Below are 14,696 nucleotides of genomic sequence, written 5' to 3' on the forward strand. Positions count from 1 at the left end.
GCACCTTTGCCAAAGCTAGACTTTCATTGAAAAGCCACGTCAAAGGTACTGTCAATTCCCTAGCACATTCTCTCAAAACTCGTGGCGAAATACCATCCAGTCCCACAGCTTTACTGACATCCAGAGTACTCAGTATCTGAAACACACTCTCCTCCTGTACCTCCAGACCTCGTACCAGTCCTATCCCTCTAGCATTAAAACTGACTCCTCTAGGATGAAATACTCCAATAAAGTGTTCATTGAACAATTCCACTATGTCCTCTGCATCAGTCACTCTATTCCCATTTTTATCCCACAATATCATTCTTCCACAGTCATTTCTCCTCCTACTGGCCACATAGCTAAAAAATTCCCTAGGATTTTCTTTGGATCTTAGGGCCAATCTCCTCTCATATTCCAATTTCGCTTTCCTTACCACACTAGTCACTCTTCTGGCCTGTGTCTTATATTCCTCATGCATCTCTTCACCTATCTCCTTATATCTCTTCCATAGCCTCTTTTTCGCATGCAATTCCTGTTTAATATTGTTTGTCATCCACTTTACTCCAAATTGCGTCCTCTTCTTCACTCGTGGTATACAACTTACCATTGCTGATAACAAATATTCTTTCACAATTTCCCACGCACTGGTGATATCCCGGCCTTCCAATTTCTCCCTCCATGAAACTTCCCGAAGTTGACGTCTAAGACTATTATAATCACCTGCCTTATAATTCCACATAAGTTCCCGTCTCTTTGATACTCCTGCATGTCTATTCATTTTCCAAGTGTATGCCACATTGATAGAACTATACTCCAAAAAACCGATGAAGCCAGAGATTTGGGAATGTAAGGGGATAGGGAGTTCAAATTTAGAGGGCATATAGGAAAAGGAGCTAAAGTAGCTTGGATTACTTAGTTACTGAACATTCTTTTGATAAGCAGAGACAAGCAATTTATTATTCCTCCTTATCAAGCTTTGATAAGACAACATCTTGACTACTGCACACAGATTTGATCACCTGGATTTCTTGGAAATGAGGAAGAGGATCCAGAGGCGAGTGACCAAGATGGTAGCAGGTCTACAGAATGAACCTTATAACAAGTTGAAGATTTGTGGCCAACAGAAATTGGTTGCCAGGCAGAAAAGGAGTGATATGATTGAGACATACAAATTACTATTAATTGTTTTTACAAGATTAATTACTGAGGAAATTTTTCAGAACAGGTCTAGTGGTAGAAGACCAAGAGGCCATTCTTGGAAACTGAGCAAGGGTTAGTTAGCAAGGCTGTTAGAGCTACATTTTTTTTGCTTGGAGAGTGGTGAATGAGTAGAATAGGTTGCCAGAGTGTGTTGTGGGTGCTATGATTGTGAATGACTTCAAAGCAAAGCATGATAGGTACTGCACAAATGTCGGTGCTTAGCACAATGTTTAGGGCCTTCCTCAATGAGACAAAGAACTCCATGGATTAGCCCATAATAATAATAACAATATAAGGGCAGCAAGCTTTTGGTGGGCTTGAAACCATGCAGAAATTGTATTTCTTTAAGATTCTGGCTATTTCTTATGAAGTGCCTTGGACATAGATGATTATACTCATAGACAATGTCTCAGTAACAGACAAAATATTGGAGGAATTAAATATTATTTTTAATTCTTTCTCATGCTGTTTCACTCATTAAGCCTCTAACATGAGTTACTCCCAGCACTTAAGTCTTAATATACGGTAATCCATTTCAGTCATTCACCACTCTCCAGGCAAAAAATCAGTCCAAATCCTTACTAACACACTCTTACAACTTTCAGGAACCCCTGCTCCCCCTCCCCCAGTTCTTTTGAAATTCATCAGATGTTGAACCATTTCATTTTTACTGACCTTGTGGAATCCTTTTAGTAACTTAGTTTCTATTATTATTATTATCATTATCATTATCCAGGCCTCCATGGAGTCAACAGACTCATCATGGGAGGTCCTTCCAAAGAAACACAAAGTCTGAAGAGACCTCAATAAAGGTCAATTAGCTTATAGTATAACCAAGCGAGAAAACTTTCAACATAGTGCCCTATTCTCAGATTGTTGTTCACTTTATCAGTTATTATATCCGTTCTATCTGGACTGCATTTTGAGGAATGGGATATTTTTTTGCAGACAAGAAATTAACTTCCTGAATAAGCTTTGGTACTTGGAAATAATGACAACTTTTCAAATCCTGCTCTGTGACTTTAATTCGGATAAACAACAAAAAAAAACATTTTATTTATTTTCATTATTTACAACAAATTATAGATATGCCTGAATGTATTATAAGCAGAATGATCAATTCTAGAACTGATGATTAACTGATAATCTTTAACACTGTTAATAATGAGAGCATATTATACTCTTGTACTTTTATGAACCATCAAGATAGGTAGTATAGTATGTACAAAAAATAAAAGGCTTCATTCCTTACCTGGAGTAGCTGAAAGAACAGAAACAAAGCCAGGATAAGGAGGAGGAACAGTAGCAATATACAGTGTATCTAAGGGGGGAAAAAATAGCAAATCTTTTTAAAGGGCTTGTAGTGAAACTAAATTTTTTTTTTTTATTTGTACTACTATTGTGAACTATTTTTTTTATATTATTATTGCAAAAATTGTATTTTTTTTTTTACTCAGTTTAAGTTTAGACCAATACATGAAATTACATGAAGTGAATAGCACTGTTTATTGTATGCACAACCAAAATGGCATGACATTTAGATCAAGAAAGATCTAAGCATGAGGCTCATCTGAAATGCAGAAGAGTTTTAAGAGTTTCAGCCAGTGGTGAATTAAATGGTCTCACTTACTCTGAAAACAGATTAACTACCCAATCATACCATTATGTTTCTATGAAACCAAGTTACTTTTTTTAAATTTTATGCGACTCCTGCACAGTTGTATCAAAGAAGCTTGAAAAACAGTAGTACATAAGTACTACTGGGTGGAATGAATAAGGTTTTATGTAAATCCTTAGCCCACCCATGTCTATATAATTTTATTACTTTTTTTTATGTATAATTCAGAAACCCTATTCTACAAACATGGAACTTTTTTCAAGCCATTTTGAGATTTGAACTTGCAGTCTGATGGTTAGAGAGTAGGTATGCTCCACCCAATCTACCAACCAGATTGGCTATGACAGGTAAATAAAACTAACATGTTAGACTTAATACACCACCATGATGTGAATTTGTGCACATTTTTATGTTGGAACATGGAGTTAGTAATAACCAGTCCATGTCCTGAGCAGAAATCCAACAGATATTTGCCATTATTATTAGCTTTGCTCTTTTCTCCAAATTTTCCCAAAATATTTTTGTATGTCTCATAATCATTTCCTACTCTACTATTTAGATCCCCAACAAGGACCAACTTTTCCTTTTTCATTGTGTCAGTTGCTTTTTCTAAAGCCTCAAAAAATTCCTCCACTTCTACCTTAGTAGAACCTTCTGTGGGACCATAGGCACAAATAAGTCTCATTGTCCAGTTCCCCATTCTCATATTTGCCCACATTACTCTACTTGAGACTGACTGCCATTCAAGAAGATTAGCCTCGTATTTTGTGTTGAATACTATGGCTACTCCTTCTTTTCCTTGATTGTCATTGCCTGAATATAACATTTTGTATTTATTGCTCAGAAAGATCTCCAAAGTTTTGGTCTTTTTTGTTTCAGTCACCCCTATTATGTCGATCTGGTACTTATCTAATTCCTCAGCTAGCTCCATTTCTTTGCCATTCAGGCTTCTTACGTTGATAGTACCGATCTTTAACTCTGGTGATGTTGAATTGGGGTTTGTTTTCAGATTTGTTCCAGTAGCTGACTTTTTGCTGTTCGCCCTGGTTCCCTGGCGAAAACAACGGGGGCCTTGTTTAACTGGGCGACGCCCCAGCCGGCATGAAATTTTGTCATGTTGTACCATCATTTTTTATTTTCGTTTAACCAATAAGAATACAATTTGGTCGGCTAAATCCCAAATTGCCAGCACATCCTCGTTCGTTCAGTATCAAAGTAGATACCCAACAGGGTGCACCACGAGAAGGTGAGGATTGGACATTAGGTCAGAAGCCCTGAGGCTTATATTCTTCATGCATCTGTTCTCCAGCCCTCTCCTTATTTCTCATCCATAATCTCTTTTTCACCTGCAGTTCCTGTTTCATATTGTTTGTCGTCCACTTCTTCACTTGTAGAATACAGCTTACTATTGCTGCTAACAAATATTCCTTCACAATTTCCCAAGCACTAGTGATATTCTGGCCTTCCAATTCTGCCCTCCATGGAACTTCCCCTAATTGATACCAAAGACTATTTTAATCACCTGAATTATAATTCCACATACGTTCCCATCTCTTTGACACACTTGCATATCTATTCATCTTCCAAGTCAAAACTACATGGTCACTCTCTCCAACTGGTGGGAGATATTTCATCTCACTTATTATCAGCTCTTCTGAAGCTATGACTAAATCCAAAACTCTTGAACCTCTTGTTCCCTCTATTACATGTTGCCTAAGACATTTGTCCCTCAAGAATTCTAGAAATTCTATCCCCTTATTACTACATGCATTTTCCTCTTCCCAGCTTATACTACTATACTTAAAATCTCCCATTACAATCATTCTTCTTGCACTTACCAAGGTCAACTCCCTAAACATCTTCTACTCCCCACCCTTTGTGCTCCTTGGCTTGTAGCAGCACCCCACTAAATATCCTATCTTTCTCACCTCTACCTCACACCATATGCTTTCAAAACCATTAGTGTCACTGTCTTCCAAAGCCTCCACTCTTAGAGGACATATGTCATCACTTATCATAAGCAGTACTCTGCCACCACGTTTTCCACATGGTTTAGATTTCAAATATGTAGCAATTAATTTCTGTAATTTTGTGTCCACTGATCTGAGACAAAATGTTGGTGAAAGTGAAGGTCAGTATGTAGATCAGCATGAAAGATGAATAAAGTGAGCAGCATCAATTTTTTGAGAATGATATGATGTTGTGAATGTATTATGCATGGGAAGATATTGAGGGTGTCTGTATGGACAGAGTAATAAGAAATCAACAAGTATGAATATACAGAAAGTGTGACATGCACATGAACTATAGGGCTATTTTTGAATGTAAGATGGTGTGCAAGACTGACTAAGAATGTTTCTTAGCATTGCAGCCATCCTGTGACATCTCCAGCTTATTCAAATCCTTATGTTGGTGGCTTAATGAAGTATAAAAGCACTGAAAAAGGCTTTAAAATACTGTTTAATTCTTACAATATTTCATTACATTCTCATATTAGGGGTTTATAATGCAAAATTTTATACAGCAATAGTTAACACAGATGATGATGCTAAAATTTTGCAGAATGATTTGGATAGACTGGCAGTCTGCGCAAAGGAGAATGGATATCAGTTTAATGTGGCAAAGTGTAAGGTTATGCATTTTGAAGTGAAGAGATTACCAGTTGTATGCCACATTGATAGAACTATACTCCAAAAAACCGATGAAGCCAGAGATTTGGGAATGTAAGGGGATAGGGAGTTCAAATTTAGAGGGCATATAGGAAAAGGGGCTAAAGTAGCTTGGATTACTTAGTTACTGAACATTCTTTTGATAAGCAGAGACAAGCAAGTTATTATTCCTCCTTATCAAGCTTTGATAAGACAACATCTTGACTACTGCACACAGATTTGATCACCTGGATTTCTTGGAAATGAGGAAGAGGATCCAGAGGCGAGTGACCAAGATGGTAGCAGGTCTACAGAATGAACCTTATAACAAGTTGAAGATTTGTGGCCAACAGAAATTGGTTGCTAGGCAGAAAAGGAGTGATATGACTGAGACATACAAATTACTATTAATTGTTTTTACAAGATTAATTACTGAGGAAATTTTTCAGAACAGGTCTAGTGGTAGAAGACCAAGAGGCCATTCTTGGAAACTGAGCAAGGGTTAGTTAGCAAGGCTGTTAGAACTACATTTTTTTTGCTTGGAGAGTGGTGAATGAGTAGAATAGGTTGCCAGAGTGTGTTGTGGGTGCTATGATTGTGAATGACTTCAAAGCAAAGCATGATAGGTACTGCACAAATGTGGTTGTTAGCACAATGTTTAGGGCCTTCCTCAATGAGACAAAGAACTCCATGGATTAGCCCGTAATAATAATAACAATATAAGGGCAGCAAGCTTTTGGTGGGCTTGAAAGCCATGCAGAAATTGTATTTCTTTAAGATTCTGGCTATTTCTTATGAAGTGCCTTGGACATAGATGATTATACTCATAGACAATGTCTCAGTAACAGACAAAATATTGGAGGAATTAAATATTATTTTTAATTCTTTCTCATGCTGTTTCACTCATTAAGCCTCTAACATGAGTTACTCCCAGCACTTAAGTCTTAATATACGGTAATCCATTTCAGTCATTCACCACTCTCCAGGCAAAAAATCAGTCCAAATCCTTACTAACACACTCTTACAACTTTCAGGAACCCCTGCTCCCTCTCCCCAGTTCTTTTGAAATTCATCAGATGCTGAACCATTTCATTTTTACTGACCTTGTGGAATCCTTTTAGTAACTTAGTTTCTATTATTATTATCATCATCATTATCATTATCCAGGCCAAAGAAACACAAAGTCTGAAGAGACCTCAATAAAGGTCCAAACTAGTCTGGGTAGTGGTCCTTCCCTTAATGCATAACATTAGACATATCCGCCAGGAGATGTGTTTTGCATTATAGGAGATACTGAGACAGGAATGTTGGTAGCTTGCTCCACCTTTGCAATGAGTTTTCCTAGTGTTGTACCACCTTACCCCAGTCCTGAAGATACTTTCAGGCGCAAACTTTGTTTGCTCACACTTGGATAAAGGATTAAACTAAATTTATTATACAAAGTCTATCAAGACTCATCGAGGGGAGGTCCCCCCTAAGAAACAGTTTCCTTTCGTAATTTCCAGTGTCTTATCATCACTCCCCTCTGTTCAACCAACCAAAAGAACTCCCCAGTGTCAATCCTGTAACCACCTTTCAACAGTTTAAAAGTCTCAATTCTATCACCTCTTCTTCAAGGGATGGAAGAAGAGGTTTGTACCCTTCAAATCCTGGGGACCAAATCTGAGAACAATAGTCCAAATGTGGTCTGATCAGAGACTTATACAACGGAATGATAACCCTCTTATCTCTGCAGGTCAGTGTCCTTCTCATAATAGCAGCAATCATCTGTGTTACCTTCACCACCTTTGCATTATGTCCCCTAAACTTCAGGTTTCTATCAATCATCAACCCCAGATCTCTTGTCTCCCCTACTTCCTCCAGTATAACTCCTCCCAGAGAGTATGCAGCATCCCACGATGTTTCCCAAACCTCAAGACCTTACATTTTGCTGCATTACACTGACACCCCCATTCATTTGCCCATCTGTCTAGCTTATTTAAATCCTCTTGCAGGGCTACCACATCTGCACTATTACTAATAATCCTTCCCAGCTTCGCATCATCCGCAAACAACTGAATATCCCCCTGCAATCCACTGGCTATGTCATTGATATAAAGGTTAAACAATATAGGTCCTAGTACTGAGCCCTGTGGGAACCCACTTGTAACCCTCTGCCTCCTGGAAACTGCTCCACCATACACAATTCTCTGATACCTATCAGACAGCCAATCCTGAATCCAGTTGACCAATCTGACATCCAGACCCATGAGCAGCAACTTAAATATCAGCTTATCATGTGGCAGCCTGTCAAATGCCTTCACTAAGTCTAAGAAAATGGCAGTATATGCCTTTCCCTCATCTACTACTCTTGCAACTTCATTATAAAAGGCTAGTATATTGCTAAAACAAGAGCGCCTTCACAAATCCATGTTGACTCTCACAGATAACATTACCCTCATCTGCCCAATGTTGTATACGGTCCCTCACTACTTTCTCCAAGATCTTAACAACTACTGATGATACACAAACTGGCCTATAATTAGACACTTCCAGTCTGCAACCACCCTTATGCAATGGCACTATCTTACCTTCCTTCCATTCCATGGGCACCTTTCCTGCAGCCGGACTTTCATTGTAAAGCCAGGTCAAAGGCACTGTCAGTTCCCTAGCACATTCTCTCAAAACTCGTGGTGAAATACCATCCAGTCCCACAGCTTTACTGACATCCAGAGTACTCAGTATTTGAAACACACTCTCCTCCTGTACCTCTAAACCTCGAACCTTCCCTATCCCTCTTGTATTAAAACTGACTCCTCCAGGATGAAATAATCTAATAAAGTGTTCATTGAACAATTCCACTATGTCCTCTGCTTCAGTCTCTCTATTCCCATTTTTATCCCACAATATCATTCTTTCACAGTCATTTCTCCTCCTACTGGCCACATAGCTAAAAAATTCCCTAGGCTTTTCTTTGGATCTTAGAGCCAATCTCCTCTCATATTCTAGTTTTGCCTTCCTTACAATACTAGTCACTCTTCTGGCCTGTGTGTTATATTCTTCATGCATCTTCTCTTCACCTGTCTCCTTATATCTCTTCCATAGCCTCTTTTTCGCATGCAATTCCTGTTTAATATTGTTTGTCATCCACTTTACTCCAAATTGTGTCCTCTTCTTCACTTGTGGTATACAACTTACCATTGCTGCTAACAAATATTCTTTCACAATTTCCCACACACTAATGATATCCCAGCCTTCCAATTCCTTCCTCCATGAAACTTTCCCAAGTTGACGTCTTAGACTATTATAATCACCTGCCTTATAATTCCACATACATTCCTGTCTCTTTGATACTCCTGCATGTCGATTCATTTTCCAAGTCAAAACTATATGGTCACTCTCTCCAACTGGTGAGAGAGATGTCATCTCACTTATTATCAACTCTTCTGATGCTATAGCCAAATCCCAAACTCTTGAATCTCTCGTTTCCTCTATTACATGTTGCCTAAGACATTTGTCCCTCAAGAATTCTAGAAATTCCATTCCCCTATTTCTACATGCATCTTCCTCTCCCCAATTTATACTGCTGTAGTTAAAATTTCCCATAACAATCATTCTTCTTGCACTTGCCAAACTGAACTGTCTAAACATATCCTGGTTCACACCCTCGGTGCTCCTGGGTCTGTAGCAACACCCCACTAAATATCCTGTCTTGCCCACCTCTACCTCACACTATATGCTTTCAAAATCATCAGTGTCACTGCTTTCTAAAGCCTTCACTCTTAGAGGACATAGGTTGTCAGTTATTATAAGCAGTACTCCACCACCATGCTTTCCCTTCTTATCGAAAGCTGTACCCAGTGACTTCTATTCCTGTTATTATATTCTCTTCTGTCAACCACGTCTCAGTGATCCTGCTCTTTTCAGGTAAACATAGCTAACTCATAGGGAGCCTTCCACAGACATATTAGTTTTTGGTCACTTATCTCTAAATCCTCTCCACTACCTCCTCATCCTCTAGAGCCACATCTTCATTATGTGTAGAGAAAATTTATTTTTTACTGTCTAATATACTATTTTCACATGGAATGCCACTCTGAAAAAAATGAAAGAGTTTGAGAATAAGAACCAAACCTTGGAATTTCAGTGACAAGCCCTGAAGAAAACATTGATTGATTCAGCCAGAGAGGCATGTGGTGAGGTTGTCCGCAAGGATAGAAAAATCAGAACTCCATGGTGAACACAGGACACAGGAAAAGAGGCAGTGAAGGAAAAGAAGAAAGCATATCAAATGTTCCTGGCAAATAAGTCAGCTTGTACTCTTAGAGAATTTAGACAAACATGAGCAAGCTGAACAAAAGTCATGGGAAGACTTTGGTAAGAACATAGAAGATAAATATCAAGAAGGTGGCAAGATATTCTGGAGGTGGCAAGATATTGTTGAAGATGCTCAGAAATGGAAAAAAGAATGCTCTAAAAAGAATTAGAGATGAAAAAGGTGCCATGAAAACTGGGGGGAAAGATATCCTTGATGTATGGAGTAATTAATTCAAAAAATTGCTAAATGAAACAATCAGTGACAGCCAATTGGTAAAAAAAACTGACCAGGCATGCAATCAGGAATACATATCCATACTTCGAGTAGTAAAAGCCATCAAAAGCCTGAAATGTGGAAAGGCAGCTGCAGTAGATGATATTCGACAAGAAATGCTAAAGTATAGAGGTATAAAATTCTTACAGTGGCTGCACTGTATAGTTGAGAAGGCCTGGACAGAGGGACGAATTCCAGATGATTGGAGTAGAGCTCTTTATGGGACACATATATAAAAAGGGAAACAAAACTGAATGTGAGAATTACAGAGCTATTTCTGTAAAGTTAAGATTTGTAATAAAGGTACAGATCTTAACTTTATGACAAACTGTTGAGAAATAATGGGAATATAACAAAGATTTGTATTTAAGTTTTATAGATCTGGAAAAGGCATATGACAAGGTGCCAAGAGAAAGAGAAGCTATTCAAAATACTATGGTTATATGGTGTCAATGGGGCATTATATCAAGCAATACTTAGTCTTTATTTGAGTTGTAAGTCAGCAGTTAGAATTGAAGGAAGTACAGGAAGGTGGTTTAATGTTAAATCTGGTGTCAGACAAGGATGTACATTATCCCCTCTCTTATTCGTAAAACCTGATATCAAAATTGGAGACATTAATGTTAGCTATTTGCTTAATGCGGATGATGTTATACTTTAAAATAAATCTGCTACAAGTCTGCAAGATTCCCTGACTAAATTAAACAACTGTTGTAATCAGTTGTAATAGATAAGGTATGAAGGTAGCAATAACAAGACAAAGACAATGAAAATAGGCAGAAGCATTGAAAATATAAACTGCATTGTGAATGGAGAACCTGTGGAATGAGTAAAACATTTCAGCTACTTGAGACCAATTTTTAGTGAAGACGGAAAATTAAATATGGAAATAGACAACAATCAACAAAGCTGGTATGGTAGGAAGTCAACTGAATAAATTTATATGGAATAAGAGAGAAATTAGTCAAAACACTAAATGAGCTATATACAAGACAGTGTTCAAACCAATTTTAACTTATTGACCTGAGAATGGGGTTAGAAGTAAAAACACTTGACCAAAGACTAGATCAATATCATATTAAAAATGAGGATATTAGGAAAGAACATGACATTGTTAACATCCAGGAATGTGTTAGCTGAGCTAATCTCAGGTGGTATGGTCACTTAAACAGAATGGGAGAGCAAAAATTAGTAAAACAAGTGTTCTCTGCCAGGTTGGTTGGCAGGAAAAAGATCCAGAGGAAGACCAAGATATAGGTGGATTGATACGGTAAAAAGTGCCTGAAAAGATAGAAATATAAGATCTGATAATGTTGGAATCTTGACAAGTAATAGACTGATTTGGAGAAAAATTGTAGATAGGAAGTTAGTAATGATGTCAATTTTTCATGTAGTACATCACTTGAGGGTACATGTCAGGAATTTGATGATGATGATGCCAGTCTTGGTCTAAAAAACAATGTCTTACTTCATGGTTGTACTAAATATGATGAAAGACTGAACAACAGCAAAAAAAAAATGCAATCTTCTTTGTTTTTAAAAAGGCCTTTCTAAGCCGAAAGGGATAAAATACGAAAACGTGACCAATTTTGCTTTATAACCAGCTATTAAGTGTATCACTCATAAAATTACAAATTTATATTTCGTATTTGGTCTCCCACATAACTTATATGGAACTCAAATTTGGTCATTTTTAATTTTTGTAAACTATGAGGCATTTTTCTCCTTTTTCATAGAAGAAAAGTTACAATCATAGTGACATTGAATGTGAGGAGTAGAGTGTGTTCAGGAATGACAGGGAGAATAAAATGGGAGGAGGAGTATTACTGATGATAGCTGTTGAGCTGCAGCCAAGTAGAATAGAAGTTGAATTGCAGGATAGAGAAAAGAGCCCATTTGAGGCCATTTGGTGTGAGATTCAGGCTAGCAGAACAAAATATACAATTGTGTGCTGCTATAGACCAGGTAATGGAAAAGATGGTGGAGATAGTATGCATAAGCAAATAGAAGAAATGAGTGGAAGGAGGGTAATTATTATGGGAGATTTCAACTATGCTAGCATTAATTGGAGGAAGGAGAGGACACACGGGAGGATGGAATTGGGTTTTATCCAGTTATTAAGGGATAACTATCTACGACAGCATGTAATGGAAAATACTACGGGTCAGAGAGTGCTTGACCTAGTAACTGCATCTGAGGATTTGGCTGTAACGAATATGACCACATTGCCACCAATTGGTGAGAGTGATCATAGGGTCTTGACTTAGAGGGTGGCTAAAGGTGTGGAATTTACAATTAAGAAAGGGTACATGTGGAATTATCGAGCTGGTAAGTATGACAAGCTTAGGAGTTTGATTGGTTCAGTGCATTGGCATGTAAAACTGCAAGGGCTAGATGTTGATGGTGCATGGTGAATTTACAATTAAGAAAGGGTACATGTGGAATTATCGAGCTGGTAAGTATGACAAGCTTAGGAGTTTGATTGGTTCAGTGCATTGGCATGTAAAACTGCAAGGGCTAGATGTTGATGGTGCATGGGAGACAGTTAAGAAGTTATTGCAGGAAACAATGTCTAACTGTATACCCAGAGTCCGAATAATAAATCAAGTAGGGATTAAATGGATGAATAACACCATTAAGCTTGAGTTGAAAAAAAAAGAAACAACTGTGGAAGGAATTTAAGGAGAAAGGTGACCTGCAGGCTAATCAACGGTATAAATCCCAGGCCAGAAGGGTAACAAGTGTGGTAAGAAAAGCAAAAGCAGATTATGAAAGAACATTAGCCATGCAGGCTAAAGAGAATCCCAAACAGTTTTTTCGATATGTTGCAAGTAAAAGAAAAAATATATACGGCGGATTGATTTTAAAGAATGCCGATGATAGGGAGGTAACTGAATCAGTTGATATAGTAGAATTACTGAGTGAGCACTTTGCCAGAGTATATCATCCATGTGGTGACATTGCACAAATGGAAGAACGAAAAGATTATACGGGAATTGTGGTGAATGAAGTGGAGGTGAATAGTCTATACAAAACCTCAATGTCATCTCATCTGCGGGATTGGATGGTATACCAGCTCGTGTCATACGAGAAGCGGCTAAAGAATTGTCAGTGTGACAATTCTGTTTGTTCGGGCAATTTTGTTCGGGTCTGGGTTAGTCCCAAGGGGGTGGAAACAGGGAAAAATAGTTCCACTGCATAAAGAAGGTTCCAAGACTGCTGTTGAAAATTACCGGCCGATCAGCATATCCGGCATTGTTGTCAAGGTCTCGGTGAAAATAGTCCAGAGGAAAATACAAGATTGGATCAAGAGTAGAGTCCAAAAGACGGCCTGTGACAAGCAGTGTGCTGCAGGTTCTTGGACCTCTACTGTTTAATTTGTTCATTAACGATATAGGAAAGGATCTGAGAGGAACTGTGCATTTGTTTGCAGACGATGCAAAGTTAGGTTGAGCAATAGTGAATGCTCAGGATGTTAAAATTTTGCAGGATGATTTGGATAGTTTGGAGGACTGGGCTAAGGAGAATGGATGTCAATTTAATGTGGAAAAATGTAAGGTTTTGCATTTTGGGGTGAAAAGATTAGCAGCAGTATATCACATTGGAGGAACTGTACTAAAGGAGATTGACGAGGCCAGGGATTTGGGAGTGTTGGTGGATAGGGAGTTGAAGTTTAGGGGGAACATCCCAAAAGTGGCTAAATCAGCTCATCAAATCACTTGGTTGCTGAAAAATACTTTAACAAGCAGGGACAAACAGGTTATTGTTCCTCTGTATTGAGCCTTGATAAGACCCCATCTAGACTGCTGTGCCCAGATATGGGTGCCAGGGTTTCTTATCAAAGGGGAGGAGGTGGAGAGATACAGAGACGAGTGACCAAGATAATAGCAGGACTATGGAATGAACCTTATGAGAACAGGTTGAAGATTTGTGGGCTGCAGAAATTAGTTGATAGGCAGAAAAGGGGTGATTGAGATGATTGAGACATTCAAATTACTGAAGGGTTTCTATAAGATTAATTCAGAAGATATTTTTGAGAATAGGACTGGTAGTGGGAGGACTAGTGGCCATCCATGGAAGCTTGATAAGAGTGTGGTTAGCAAGGGTGTTAGGAGCTAGGTTTTTTACTTATTTTTTACAGGCCAGAGTCTGTTGTGTGTGCCATGACTGTAGATGAGTTCAAGGAGAAGTATGATAGATACTCTGTGAATGGTGAATAGTTGTTCTTGACATGATGTTGGGCCTCCTTCGATGAGTCTAAGGACTCTTTGGAGCTGTCTGTAATAATAATAATAATCATGGCGAGTTTTAGTATAGGTATTTCATCATGCATCCAAAAAAATCTGATGTGTATTCCACTTGGAGGTTTACAATGTAGATCCCAGATTGAATCTACAAGGTAGAGAATGAAATGGGGAAAAATAGCACTTGGAACATCTAAATCAAATGGCTGTCAGCTTGAAAAAAAATGAATTTGTCTGAAAATGCAAATTAAAATAAAAAATACACCCATTAAGCAATAAATTAGCAGCAAAAAATGAGTAATGGACAATCTGAAAATAAGCACTGATTTTATTATTATTATTATGTGACACCTCCAAGGAGTCCAAAGACTCATTCAGGGAGGGCACCCACTCTGGAACTATGTCTCCACCACTCATCCGATAACTGGTGGAGA

The 14,696-nt window shown here is 38.2% G+C and overlaps 1 protein-coding gene across 1 annotated transcript in view; it reads right to left on the reverse strand.

Moving 5' to 3' along the window:
* The window catches only part of LOC150107907 (uncharacterized), a 93,772-nt gene that overhangs the window by 39,413 nt on the left and 39,663 nt on the right, over positions 1 to 14,696 (reverse strand). Inside the window, exon 3 of the mRNA XM_090415377.1 lies at positions 2,435 to 2,503. Within this exon, the coding sequence (XP_090271503.1) occupies positions 2,435 to 2,503 (69 nt within the window). The remainder of the gene's footprint in view (positions 1 to 2,434; positions 2,504 to 14,696) is intronic.

Source organism: Typopeltis vanoorti, chromosome 3 (genome assembly GCF_054136105.1).
Source record: "Typopeltis vanoorti isolate ZY-2024b chromosome 3, IOZ_Tvanoo_1.0, whole genome shotgun sequence".
Taxonomy (NCBI): domain Eukaryota; kingdom Metazoa; phylum Arthropoda; class Arachnida; order Uropygi; family Thelyphonidae; genus Typopeltis; species Typopeltis vanoorti.